Source organism: Schistocerca gregaria, chromosome 4 (genome assembly GCF_023897955.1).
Source record: "Schistocerca gregaria isolate iqSchGreg1 chromosome 4, iqSchGreg1.2, whole genome shotgun sequence".
In the NCBI taxonomy this organism is placed as follows: Eukaryota; Metazoa; Arthropoda; class Insecta; order Orthoptera; family Acrididae; genus Schistocerca; species Schistocerca gregaria.
In genome coordinates, this window is record NC_064923.1 from 261,148,422 (window position 1) to 261,162,293 (window position 13,872).

Below are 13,872 nucleotides of genomic sequence, written 5' to 3' on the forward strand. Positions count from 1 at the left end.
CTTTGGCCTGAACATGTTTAAAGGTAATAAGACAAGCAGAGGACGGGTGCTGCTTAAGACATTGCAAGGTGTGGTGATGATCAAGGATAGCAATGGCAATGGCCTTGCTCCACCAAGGAACTGGCCGACAGCAAATGGGGCCTGCCAAGTGAGGAATGTCAATGCCAGCAGCATGGATTATCTTATCAGACAGATCACAGACAACTTCATCAATACAACATGACAAAGAAGGTGTAAACACAACATGGGAGGCATGTAGAGACCAATCAGCATGATGGGAAGCCCAGTTGGGTAACCTGGTCATCAGGAGGTGGGAAGGGAATGAGAGAATCAATGGGAACTGGTCACTAACACAGGATGATCACTTGGCAACCAGAGTAACGAACGAAGAAACAGAGGGAAAGAGAGCAAAAGATCTATGGCAGAGAAACTATCATATGCAGCACTAAAATGAGCAGGGGAACCAGCACTAAGAAAGCACAGCTCATGGTCTGCATGAAATTGGTCAATGAGGAGCCCCCCGAACAGACAAAAAAGCACTGCCCACAAAGGGTGACAAACATTACGAACCACAAGCAGGAGGAAGGGACCACAAGCAGGAGGAAGGGAGGTGGGAATTGCTGAAGGAGGGCAGTTAGGACAGCAGATGTAGGTAGCCTGTCAGGAGGGAGATAGAGATTTCAAACCATGACCGCAGAGTCCAAATGGATCCGGACAGTAACTGCTTCCAATGTTGAACAAAGTGGGATCCGTGTACTAACAATACCTTTAAGGATCACCACAGAAACGCTACCAGAGGCCCTCAAATGGCTCACCCGGTTTCAACAGAAAGCACGGAATCCAAGAAGGGTCGGTAAGTGAGCCTCAGTAAAATGAGATTTCTTGAGAACAACACAAGCCGAGTAAAAGGCAATAAGGCATTGCAGCTCTGGGAGGTGATGCTAATAGTCATTAAAGTGCCATTGAATAAGAACAGAGCAGGTATCCAAATGGGAGGCGAATGGGCTAAAGCCAATCATGCCACTGACTTCAAACTCCTACAACACAACTCAGCTTTGTACACCAGTAAAATATGACATTATACACCATGAAAGCATCTGGTAGGCAGATCCTGGAGACATACCTAAGAAAAAAATCAATGAACAGCCAAGGACATCTTTGTTTTTACCTGCCTGTGTAGCATGTTAAAGTGTAGCAGTAATATAAAATATTAGTACAAACTGGACAGGTGCTACTAGGTCTCACCCACTTAGGGCTCTGGACAACTTATTTATGTACATAGACAGTCAATCCACTCCGGGAATCAAGAATCTTGATCATTTTTGCTTGTTATCAACATTGATATTGGCTAGATATTGGTCCCACGGACTCCAAGATTTTTGAGAATGTTTTAATTTCAATAACATAGATTTGACAAAAGTCATGCAGGAGGCAGGCAACCATTATTATAATAATCAATAGTTCTGCATTCAGGCTGATTGGGTGGCAATAGTAAAACATCAGGAAAAAATGACTTTATTGCTCATATGATGAGATTTGGAATTTATCTGTCATCAGCTATCCAGAAGTGATTACAGCACGTAGATGTGGTGTTTCACATTGTATGTGAAACAAACATTCTCAGGCTAGTCTTAAGTTGTTTCGTAGATTGAAGTGTTTCAGCAATACACTGCAGGGCTTTATATATACAAGATTGTGAAACCTGGGTTATCTACTAAAGGAAACACTTTTTGTCTCAAAGGAAATATCAGAACTGGCCCAAAGAAGCTACTGTAGCTTAGTTAAATTCTGAGCAATGAGAAGCTCCAGAGTTTGGATTCTCCAAAATAAATTTATCTGCTACAAACTGGAACTGGATATGAAGAGGCTTCTCTGCTGCTTTCAAGAACAGAGCACTGGACAGTGTTGAAGGCATCATTTCAATGCTGAATCTGATGCAACAGTGCTGGTTTTGTCTAACTGGTGAGTTGTAATTCGATGAAGCAGAAGGATGAGACTACACTGTAATCCAACCGTGGTCGTATCAGTGAGCTGTTATAGGGCAAGCGTTATGGTAGCCTGTGCACCCTATCAGGTACAAACCGAAGCACAGAGGATGCTTATCATTTGATGAACCTTGGAACCAGATGTCAGTCACAAGTTGTAGATAAAGACAGGAAATGCATAGTGGAGGTTACTGGTATTGTGCAGTCCTCCAACTTCATCTGTGGAATAAGATGCCGCACAAATTTGCAAGTAAACACCACTACTAATAATTTGCAAGGTGATACAGCTAGTCCAATATTTATCAATCAAGAAAAATGGTAGCAAAATCTAGTCTATGCCAAATACTCCAGAGTTTTGTGACAATTGCATATAGGCAGATATTGTCTGCAAACTATAACAATTTAATAGTCAGTGAGATAAATTGCAGTATCAGCTGTAAATATGATGTACATTTGTGGTCTGTGGACAATCTCTTTTGTTTTGTTGAGACTGTTTTTAGTTTATGATGTAGGAAACACTGAAATTCCATGCCAGGCTAGGAAAATAGAGATTGGTTGGCTGGATGGTTAAAGGTACCAAATTACTAGGTCATCAAAATCTTTTTCTTCAAATAACAGCTCTGTATGACTGTAGGTCAGAGAAAGCCTATCGCACAAAACCAAGGGGAAGAAAATCCGAAGGTCTACCAATGTTAGCAAGCTGAGCTAAGGGTCAGAAAGAAGAAACGGAGACAAATAAAGAAAGGCAAAACAAGATGCCCCAGCTGGAAGCCCCAAAAGTAGAGTGCAATGAGGTGACACACATCCCCCAGCCCCCACCACTTACCACAGGCACTCTCCTCTGAGATTCCTTGTAAAGACTAGAAACGTGGACAGGGCAAGGGAAGCACACAGGGCCAAAAGATGAACAAGTGTAACAGACCACCGCGAGAGGAAAGGGGGGTTTGGGGGGGGGGGGGGGGGGGAAGAAGGATAAAAGAGCAGGTAGGGTGAGGACTGGCCTGGACCACCAAGCCCAGACAGTTACAGCCTTGTATGGATAGAGGAGGAAACAGAGTGTTCTGCCAATGCCTCAATGGGTCAATAAGGTTAAACACCCCTCCCTTAACGAGAGTGGTAAAAGCCCACTTCATGAATAAAATGTAATACTAAGTCAGCCGCTGGAGCATCGTCTCCTAACACCAGTGGTAGCAGCAAGTCAGGGAGATTAAGAGTCCACCACAGGACAGCTGGATTGGGGCAGTTTAGCAAAATGTGGAACCCCATCAAACAGGAACCACAACGACAATGGGGTAGGTCTTTGCTATGGAGGAGATGACCATGAGTCAACCATGTATGGCCCATACAGAGCCAGAAAAGGATGCTTGAGTTCTTGCAAGAGGCCTCCATGGAGGACCTTCTCAGAGTCGTAGTCTCCTTTATCATCCATAGTTCACCTGGTGAAGTCAAGAGTCAGCCATTCTATATTCCAGGCATCTAAAACTCAACAGTGTAATACCAACTGGAGATCGGTTTCTGGAATACCAATCTCAGTCAATTTACTGGTAGCCAGTTTCTCCAGACTTTCAGCGAGTTTATTCCCTGGGATCCCAATGTGGCCCAGGGTCCAGCCGAAGATCACTGAGCATCCACACTGTTAAAGAGAATACAGGGAATCCTGGGTAGTACTGACCAAGAGCTTGTAAACTGCTCAAGGAGTTACTGCAAATGAGAAAGGACCCACCAGTGCAGGAATGGATATGCTCAACAGCACGAGAGATGGCTACCAACTTTGCAGTGGAAACACTACAGCCATCCGGTGAGGAGAGCAGTTCACTATGTCTTGCATGAGTATAAGCGAAGCCTACAAGACCAGCAACCATCAAGCCATAAGTGTAGACTACTTGTGAACACTGGGATGTGCCAAAGATAGAGAAAAATTGGTGGTAGCAGACCTCGGGATGAGTCGAGTTTTTCGGACCCTGTGGTAGATCAAGACAAAGCTATGGCAGAGGGATGCACCATGGAGATATAAGGGAGCAGGCCCAGAGGAGAGGTGGAATTGAAAAAAAAAAAAACTGAAGTTCAGAAAGGATAGACCGGATGCAGATAGTGATCCAGTAGTTCACAGGATTAGGGGAGCTGCTAATGTGTGTAGCATAATCGACAAGCTGTTGTTGGCACCTGACCCACAACGCTAATACCCCAGACTCCACGCGTAAGCTGTACACAGGGCTAATTCAAAAGGCTCCTGTCACTTGTTGAGCCCCACAGTGGGGTATCAGATCCAGTATCTGAAATGCTGAGGTTGATGTAAAACTGTATGCTAGACTCCCATAATCATGACGGGATTTTATCAGGGCTTTTTACAGCTGCACGAGGGTAGTGCAATCTGCACAGCAGCTGGTGTTAACTCAGGCAGCAAAATGTATTAAAATGCAGCCAGCACTTTTGCTTAAGCTGAAGATGGGGAATCCACATCAACTGAGAATCAAAGACCAGTCCTAGAAAGCAGTAAGTCTCCACCAAATTGTGTAGTTGGTTGTTGACGTAAAGTTCTGGTTGTGGGTGAACAGTATGGTGTTGACTGAAGTGCATGCCTAAAGTCTTGGATGTGGAAAATCAAAGCCATAGGTGAGGGGCCCATGCCTGCACCTTTCGTATGTCCCCTTGCAGTCGATGTTTAGCAACACCCACACCAGAAGAGCAGTAGTAGATGTAACAGTCATCAGCTTACAAGGAGGGTGATACTGAGGCCCCCACAGCTGCTGCTAGACCATTGATGGCTACTAGAAAGAGAGGGACACTCAGTACAATGCCCTGAGGGACCAGATTCTCTTGGATATGGGGGAGGGGGGGGGGGGGTACTGTGGGAAGCACTAACTTGAACATAAAGTGCAACAGGAAGTTTGGGATGAAAATCAGGAGCAGAAACCCAAGGACCATACTCGTGTCAGGTAGTAAGGATGTTTTGTCGCCCTGTAGCATTAGAAGCCTTTTGCAGGTCAAAGACAATGGCTAAAAGATGTTGATGTCAAGCAAAAGCTTTACGGATGGCAGACTCCAAGGAAACCAGATTATCAGTAGTGCCTTGGTGAAAACCACCCTGAGAACGGAGCCAGAAGAACCTGAGACTCAAGGTGCCAACATAGTCACCCGCTCACTATGTGTTCCAGCAACTTACAGAGAACATTGGTGAGACTTAATTGGGTGATAACTGTCCATCTCTAAAGAGTGCTTACCCTGTTTCAGCACTGGAGCAATGACGCTTTCTTCCAATTGCGATGGGAACTCACCCTCGCTGAAGATATGGTTAAAGATGACAAGGATATGATGTTAACAGCCCACTGATAAGTGCTTCATTATTTGGTTGTGGATGTGGTCCAGCCCTGGGTCTGTATCAGGATAGTGGGCTAGGACACTGACGAATTCCAGCCCATAGAATGGAGCATAATATGGCTCCAGGTGGCATATAGTGAAAGATAATTGCTTTCATTCCAACTGCTGTTTTAGGACACGAAAGGCAGGATGATAATTATCAGATGCTGATGCTTAGCATACTGCAGAGCAAAATGTTCAGCGACAGCATCTTGGTCAGCATAGACAGTGCCATTCTAGCTAATACCAGGTATGCCTTCAGGTGTCTGGTATCCATACACGCATCTGATTTTATCCCAAACCTGCAAAGGAGAGGTACGTTGTCTGATGGTTGAAACATACTGTTCCCGCATTCCTACTTCCTTCTTTTTATTATGTGGCGGACCCGAGCACCAAGCCGCTTATATGCAATGAGATGCTCAATAGGTGGGTGTCCCTTATGGCTTTGGAGAGCCTGCCCATGATCTCGAAGGGTGTCTGGGATTTTCAAGGAACACCAAGGTACTGTCTTCTGTTGGATGGTACGACCATAGTTGTATTCTGAACTTTTTCATCGATATCTCCATACGGTGGGAAGCCAAGGTCTACAGCAGATGTGAAAGCATCCTAGTCAGCACTGTTGAGAGCCCATCTGGGCAGGCATTCAGGGGAGTGAAACTGAGGGAGAGACAGGAAGACTGGGAAGTGGTCACTACTACACAGATCATTGTGGATGGATGAGAGAAGACAAGGGCTGCAAATGGAAAGGTTAATGGCTGAGATAGTTCTGGGGTACTAATATTCAAGAGGCAAAGGTCAAGTTGTACCAGTAAATTTTCAAGGTCTTTACTGTGGCCTGTGACCATGGTTACACCCCACAAAGAGTTATGGTCATTGAAACTACTCAAGATTGGGAAAGCTTGGGGGACTGAGAGACCAATGCAAACACTGTTCTGACACTTCAGCAGTGGGAGGGAGGTAAACACTGCAGATTGCCCTTACCTAAACAGCCAAAGCCTCCGAAGGTGTATTAACAGGCACAAGTTCGCTATATAAAGTGTCGTGGAAACTCACCCAACACTCTATCATAGGCAGCATGATTCTTATAATATATCTGGTATTCATGAAGTGCTGGGGTCTACACTGCTGGAAAGCAAGTCTCCTGAAGGGCAATGCAGAAGGCAGGGGACATGATTAAAGGATGTCACAGCGCAGCCGTTTGGTGGAAAAAACTGCTACAGTTCCACTGGAGAATAATGCTGCCACTGTACAGTGAGGCCATGAAGGGACCAAGGAGGTAGGTTATGCCTTACAGTCACCTGATGCCACTGGTTAAGGGGTTACAGCATAAATATACACAGGTTCCTGGTTCCATTACGTGGTGCGAACCAGGGTCTCTGGAATCTCTGATTCAGCCACAGGAGTGGAACAGGTGGGATCTAGTATTGTGGGGGCCACCAGAATGTGCTTCTTCTGGGGGGACTTTTTCTTGCCTTTCCTCTCCTTAGAGGATTTTGGTGGTTGTGAGGGCTTCTCTGAATATGTTTCAGGTAAAGATAATGATCGCGAAGCTCAGTGACCAGCAGCCAGTGCTCCTTCAGCTACTAGCTAGTGCCTAGTTGTAGATCAGAGGAAACCTTGGAAGAAAGTGTACTGAGGGAACCATTCCTGGCACTAGTAGTAGGAAGGTGATTTGTCTCCAGCTGGGAGGCTGGGAGTAGCCAAGTAGGTGTGGGGGAAGTATCAAGAGGGGAGCCCTCCAACCATCGGGGGGGGGGGGGGGGGGGAGAGGGAGGGGGGGCACACACAGTTGAGCAGCCCAACTGCCTACTGTAAGAGGTGTAACGAACAGGAGTACCACCATTGCCAAAGGGGCATCATCATCATCATCATCATCATCATAGCTGTAGCATATAATATTGTTTGACATGCTGAGTGCAACCACTTGTACTACTTCTTGGCCTCTTGGTAACTGAGTTTCTCCACAGTCTTCTTTTTCTCTCTGGGATACAGTGCAGTCTGGTGAGCACGGAGAATGATGGGGGGAGGTGCAGAGGGAGTGTTCACATGCTGCACTCATCCACAATTTCAGGCAATGAATCACCCTCAAAGGCCAAGATAAAGGCACCAGTAGTAACCTTATTGTCCTTTGACTACATGATGGACAAAGTGCAAGGTCAAATCAGGAAAATTAAGTATCCAAAAAGCTTCAGAGCAATACACAGTTCCATATACCACAATAAATGACAAACTCAAGGAAAGGTACAAACAAAATAGGCAGCCAACCAGGATTAAAAAATAGTTAGGAAAAAAGCCTTATTGAAGGATTATTGTGTTGTGCAAAATGGGGGTTCCCTTGGAGGAATAATGGTGTTAGGGACATTGTACAGGCTTATCTCAATCGAGCAGGCAGGACTGAAGAGAGATTTCATGACAATCAACCTGGGGATGAGGGGTAATATCTTTTTTGAAAAGAAATAAAGACCTAATGATTAGACTAAATGAAAATGTGAAGAGGGCAAAGGCAGCAGTTACCCGAGAAACAGTGACTGATTATTTTAAAAACCTTGAAGTGACCTTGAGTGGTGTCCCTCCCTCCAACATTGTAAACTATGACAAGGCAAAATTTTGTGACGATCCTGGACACATGAAAGTAAGTGAAGCACAAGACATCCTGAAAGAATAGTGGATAGTTCTAAGTCAAGTATCAGTGTGATGATAGCAGCACCTACCAACAGCTCAGTCCTCCCACCATACACAGTTTATAGGGCAAAACACCTTTAAGATACTTGGACAGAAGGGGGCATAACTGGTGCAGGTTATAATAGATATCAAAGTGGTTGGTTTGACCTAACAATGTTTAAATCATGATTTGATGAAATTGCCTTGCCTTATTCCTGGCAATTAAAGGGACCTAAATGATTACAGGGACAATGTCGCAAGTCATCTGTCATATAATGTGATTAAACTGTGCCTGGAACAGGACATTAAATTTGTGCTTCTACCACATAATTCTATTAATTTGTATCAGCCACCTGATGTGGCCTTTTTTAAACCTTTAAAACTTGCTTGGAGAAATGTGCTAAATGATTGGAAAAGGAAGAATAGAGGAGCGGTGCTAAAATTCAAATTTCCTAGGTTGTTGAAAAAAAAAAAAAAAAAAAAAAAACCTTTGAAAATAAAGCTATCAAGTCCAAATCAAATGTAATATCTGTCATTTCACAGATTACAGATAACAATGCACATGGCACCAGCTCGTCAGAAAGCTCTTGGGCACCAGCCCTCGAAATGCAATTGAAACAGATTCGCTCTAATGAAACAAAAGGAAAGTTGTGCCAAGCAAAGCACTTAGCATTAACTCCAGAAAGGGAATTGTTATCAGTTACTTCAATGAAAATGATAGTGATGTGGCTGCAACCAGGGATCCCCTATCTGGAACATCTAACAGTGATCTATAACAGCACAAGTCAAATGAAAATGAAGAAATGGACAAGGAGAAGGATACAGATTGGCATGAATTTAAAGAAAATGATTTGACTGTAGTAACATTTCCTAAAAAAACAAGTTAGGTTTTTTATTGGTAAAATTGAAAGCACCTCTAAAAAAACCTATGAAATGACATTTCTGAGAAAGGAAGTTCTTGATGGTAAAGTTTATTTTGTCTTTCCAGAAGGTGACAATGCAACTGATGTAGAAAGAGCCCAAATTGTTAAAAAAGTTGTTCCAGAACATAGAAGGCAAGGTATATTTGTTTTTGAAGGGATAGATGATTATGGCATTGAGTAAATACCTTTCACATTGATAATGACACACAATAACTAAAAATTAGTATTTGTTTGTCAATTTTTGTGAATGCAAGTTTTTCTGTAGCAAAAATCTCAAATTTAATGAGCTTGAAAAAATTTGTTTGGTCTAAAAATTGCAAAATTTTGTTGTAAATAGAACAATATATTTTTTTTAATACAATGGTAATTGGATTCACCCCAATTGAGGAGGTGAAACCTATCTACAATTGACTTAAAATAATAATTATAAGCTAAAACTAATGTAATACATGAATATATAATTACCAAGGTTGTGAAATTAACATACTGAATTTTTATTCCGATATCACAACAAGAAGTAGATGAAATTAAAAAAAAAATAATAATAAACTGCCATTTTTGGTCGTATTCACCTCATTTTACAGTATTGCTGGGAGTATTGTTCTGCTTGCCACTTAGCCCTATGTTATTCCCAAGGCATAGCAAGTGAAGGGAACATTTAATGGTTGTGTATCTCTGCATTGAAACAGGACTGTGCTTTCATAGACTGCTGGGCCATTGGGCCACCATTAGGAGATAACTACATTCACTTCATTTGTGGCTGATCCACCATGGTGATCCCCACTCCAAACGGGGGCTCTCCTAATGGGCACCACCGAGCCTCAGCAGTAATCCATTCCTCGGAGTCCCCATGCACCAGTCATGAAGGGTACATATTCCTTGGTATACATGGAGAGTTTTCAGCTCAAGCATCAACAGTGCAATCCCTGCATGTCAGGATGCTACAGCCATGCAGTTACTTGACAACCTGCCCCCACAACGGGGTGGAGGCCATGTTGGGTTTGGGGTGTATTACCATATTAAGGGGAAGGGTACACAGGTTAAAAGGGACAATGGTTTAGCACACACCACATTGGGTAACTTTCCTTGCACAATCTGCACTTCTGGACAATTTTTCACCAAGAAAACCATCCGATGAAGAAGCAGAGGGGAAAGGGATAGTGGAAGTATAAGCATGCAGCATGGAAAGGAAGTAATGCCGCAAATGTTGGGGAGCCATGGTAGTCAAGCATGTACTCACAAAAGACTTATAAGGCCCCTGGGTGGGGGGGGGGGGGGGGCAGAGATTTATGCTTACTTTAGGCAGAATTTCCCCCACCCTGTTCCCATTCCTGAGTAAGCCTAGTGCAATTAAGAGTGTGATCAAAGTCCCGGAGGTTGTCTCCAAACAACTCCTTTGCCTCAATAGCTTTCCACCCCATATACATATAGGGCATCTCCAGTATGAGAATGTTTTAGAGTGGTTTGTACTGTCCATGTGATCCAAGCAGTTAAGCTACCAAGATATCAATTACCCATGTCCCACGACAACCTGATTGTCCTGACCAATGACAGTCACTGCAACACGTCAAGAGGTTATAGCAGTAACAGGGCACCACCCTCTTGCTTACGATCTCAGGTTAGCCAAACCCATACCCAGTCGGGACTTGACTAGTTTCTTGTGGTGCTCATTATTTGCCACATCCCAGGTCCTTGTGTCACTGAATGCTATGATTGAATAGATTGTTACCAAAATCCATCTCACCCTCCCTACTCAGCTTTATGCTGTATTGATGAATGAGGCACAAAAATTGAAAAGTGAGTTTGTAGGAATGTTGAACATAAATTCTTTACATGAAGAATATTTTTCAGTACTTTTCACTCCACCTTGCCAGTACAATCCTGCATAAAATAAAAAATACACATATATTCTTGAGTGTTAGGCACAGTTTATTCTTTCTGTGTCTCCATCTGATATTCAATTCTTTATTTCAAAAGGGGTGAGTGAACTGTTATGAATAACAAACTTGAAAATTTCAGTTAACAAAAGTACTTTATATTCAGTTTATTAATAATGTTAAATTTACTAAGATATCTTTTCCAGGAGGAATCTGTGATAATATATGCACAGATATCACTTGTATTTATTATCAGTCCAAGAAGTGTGCAAGTTAAGTAGTTGTATCACTTTACAACCGGCTGATCTAAACATTTAAGTTCTGTGTAACTCCAACTTATTCCAGATGATCAACCATGTACTTACCACATACTTCTGTCGCCTGTAGGTATCACTGAGTCCAATTCCAGCCTCATCACCCCGAGGATTAAGTTGAAATGCTTTCTGATAACAGCGTCGAGCTTTATCAAGATCTTTGTCATTTAGACTGTAATATCTTCCCAAATACACAAAACAATAATAGCTATTTGGGTCCAGTTTGGCTGCCTGTTAACAAAACACACAATTTGAATTATTTCAAATGTCTTTCAAATATATGGGATAACTGAGGGTAGGTGTGTAAAATCAGTGTGACACCAATAGTAGGGTATCAAAAAACTAATGAAACAAAATGGTGGTAATGCAAAAGTTCTACAGAATAATATAATTTTCTAAATATTAGCACAGAGAAAACACAAGGAATAAAGTGCTGTCAATGTCAGAAGCTACTTACTGTAATCAGGACTATATCACATGCTTAGCATGTTCAGCATCTTGGTTATATTAAACATTGTACATTCACAAACTAGTCTTTTCATAAAGACCATTTGATGTAATGATATGATTTAAAATGATTAATCAACCCCCTTCTAGGTGTATTAATCTGATAGCTACTGTTTCACTTGGATTTACGTTAGTCAACAGCTTAACGAAATAAAATATTCACAAAATGAGCTAAAAAGATAGCAGATTTTACATTCCAGCAAGGCAGTTTTTCATAATTGATGCTATGAGTATGTTACTGTGATCGCTTTTGTTATAAAAAAACAAACACCTTATGGATCACAACTTTTTATTACTGACTACTTGTTTCAATCTTCACAACAGATCACCTTCAGGTCATAACAGGTTGAGTGACAATCAGTGAATTAGTGTGTTTAGGCATGACATATGCTGCAGTCTGTGTCGAACTCCTTCCATCACTCAACATTCAATGGTTCATAGATGATGTGGAGGTGCAGACTGAAAACAGTAGTTGGTAGTAAAAAGCTGAGATCCAGATGATGTTTGTTTATCTATTAAAGCAGTTTTTGCCACTCAGTCTCAGATACTTAGATAATACTTCCATCGGTGATAACTCTCATTCTTCAAGGAGTAAAACATGTGTGGCTCACTAATTTCTGCAATGTCACTTTGGTGGTTTGAATGCCACACTGCTACATTGCAGCTTCTCAGTTGGTTACATGGGTCTTATAGGTAGCACAGTTCCAGACTTTTTCACTACAGAAAATAGTTTCTCAGGCAAGACAAGAGGTTGAAATGATAGTGTTTTTTTTCCAAATTCAAAAACATTAACCATTTATTTGAGTAAAATCAATATCAAAGACTAAGAAAATCCTAACAGCAACTACGAAGAACAAAAGTGTGATATCTGCAAAAAGGGTTTCTAACCAGAAAAAGTATATTATAATTAGAACAACATCAAGCATATTCAGTAACTGTTTTAAATATTGAAAATGGCTGTAGCAGACAGTTCTTCAAATACAGTGTTTCCCACAAAGGGGTTTACACTGTTTGAACTTTAATAAATAATAAAATTAATGAAAAACATGAATTTTTAAGTCATATACATGGTCACAACATTACTGATGATGTTTTACTGTTGAAGACTTCAAAATGTCTTCAATTGACAACAATACAGAGTCTGCAATGTTGCAGAACAGATCAACACAAACGGAAATGGTTGCCATTGGAATGCAGTCAAAGGCGGTCACAATCGCCTCTCTCATGTTATCCAGCTTATGTGGCTTTGTGGTATACATGGTGTCCTTCAGAGTTCTCCACAGAAAGAAGTCTAATGGCGTTAGATCAGGATATCTGAGTGGAAACTCAACACTGTTTCACCCAGGAACTGCCACATGTCACAATAAGGCGGGAGAAAGAGGAAAAAAATCATCTCTTTGATGAACAGCTGCTACCATTATTATATGCAACATGGTAAGGTTCTTTACACTTGTCACTGTTGCTCTAAAAAAAGAATGGTCCTACAAGTCTTCTGACACATACCACACCACACTGATAATCCTGGAATATTCACAGCTCGTTCTTTGACATGGGGGATTATCTTTTGTCCAGTTCAAACAGTTATACCAACTGATGCTTCCATTCAATTTAAATGTCATATCATCAGACCAAACACTGACATCCGTCAACTGGTTATTATCACAAATCTGTTCACAAAATTAAAGGCCCATATGCAGATCATCCTCATTCATTGCGTGAAGCATCCTGAAAATGTACGGTCCCACACCTTGCTTGCTTTAAAATGTAGTGAACACTTTATTTGCTTGCACCTGACTCACATGCAGCTTGCCTTATGGAGTTCTTTGAGGACCTTTTGAAAGCCTTCTCTCTCAGATTTGTCATGATATTCTGTTAACATTACACGTAAAGGAGGTGCAATCTCAAACTCTGCCCATCACATTTCAAATAACACTTTAAAACCGTTTTCTTTGCTCCAAGGCCAAGTTTCCAGACACCTTGTTATTTACATGTAGTTACTCGTGACTAAAAATTGAACAAAAGAAAAACAGTTGAAGGGCAACACACACTAGCCATGAAAGCATCATACAATCACAATTGGATCTGTTTATCAGAATACCTCAGCTACTAAACTTTAAACAGTGTAAACGCCTTTTGCGGGTCACTCTTTATAAGAGGAAAGGTTTAAATATCTAACTAATCATTTTACTGTGAAGTAAGGAGCACTGATAAATGGTAGCAAATAAAAATACTTTAGTTTTCATACAAC

The 13,872-nt window shown here is 41.7% G+C and overlaps 1 protein-coding gene across 1 annotated transcript in view; it reads right to left on the bottom strand.

Annotated features, from left to right (window-relative positions):
- Positions 1 to 13,872, bottom strand: part of LOC126267374 (tetratricopeptide repeat protein 37) — a 159,604-nt gene that overhangs the window by 92,523 nt on the left and 53,209 nt on the right. Inside the window, exon 8 of the mRNA XM_049972555.1 lies at positions 11,169 to 11,348. Within this exon, the coding sequence (XP_049828512.1) occupies positions 11,169 to 11,348 (180 nt within the window). The remainder of the gene's footprint in view (positions 1 to 11,168; positions 11,349 to 13,872) is intronic.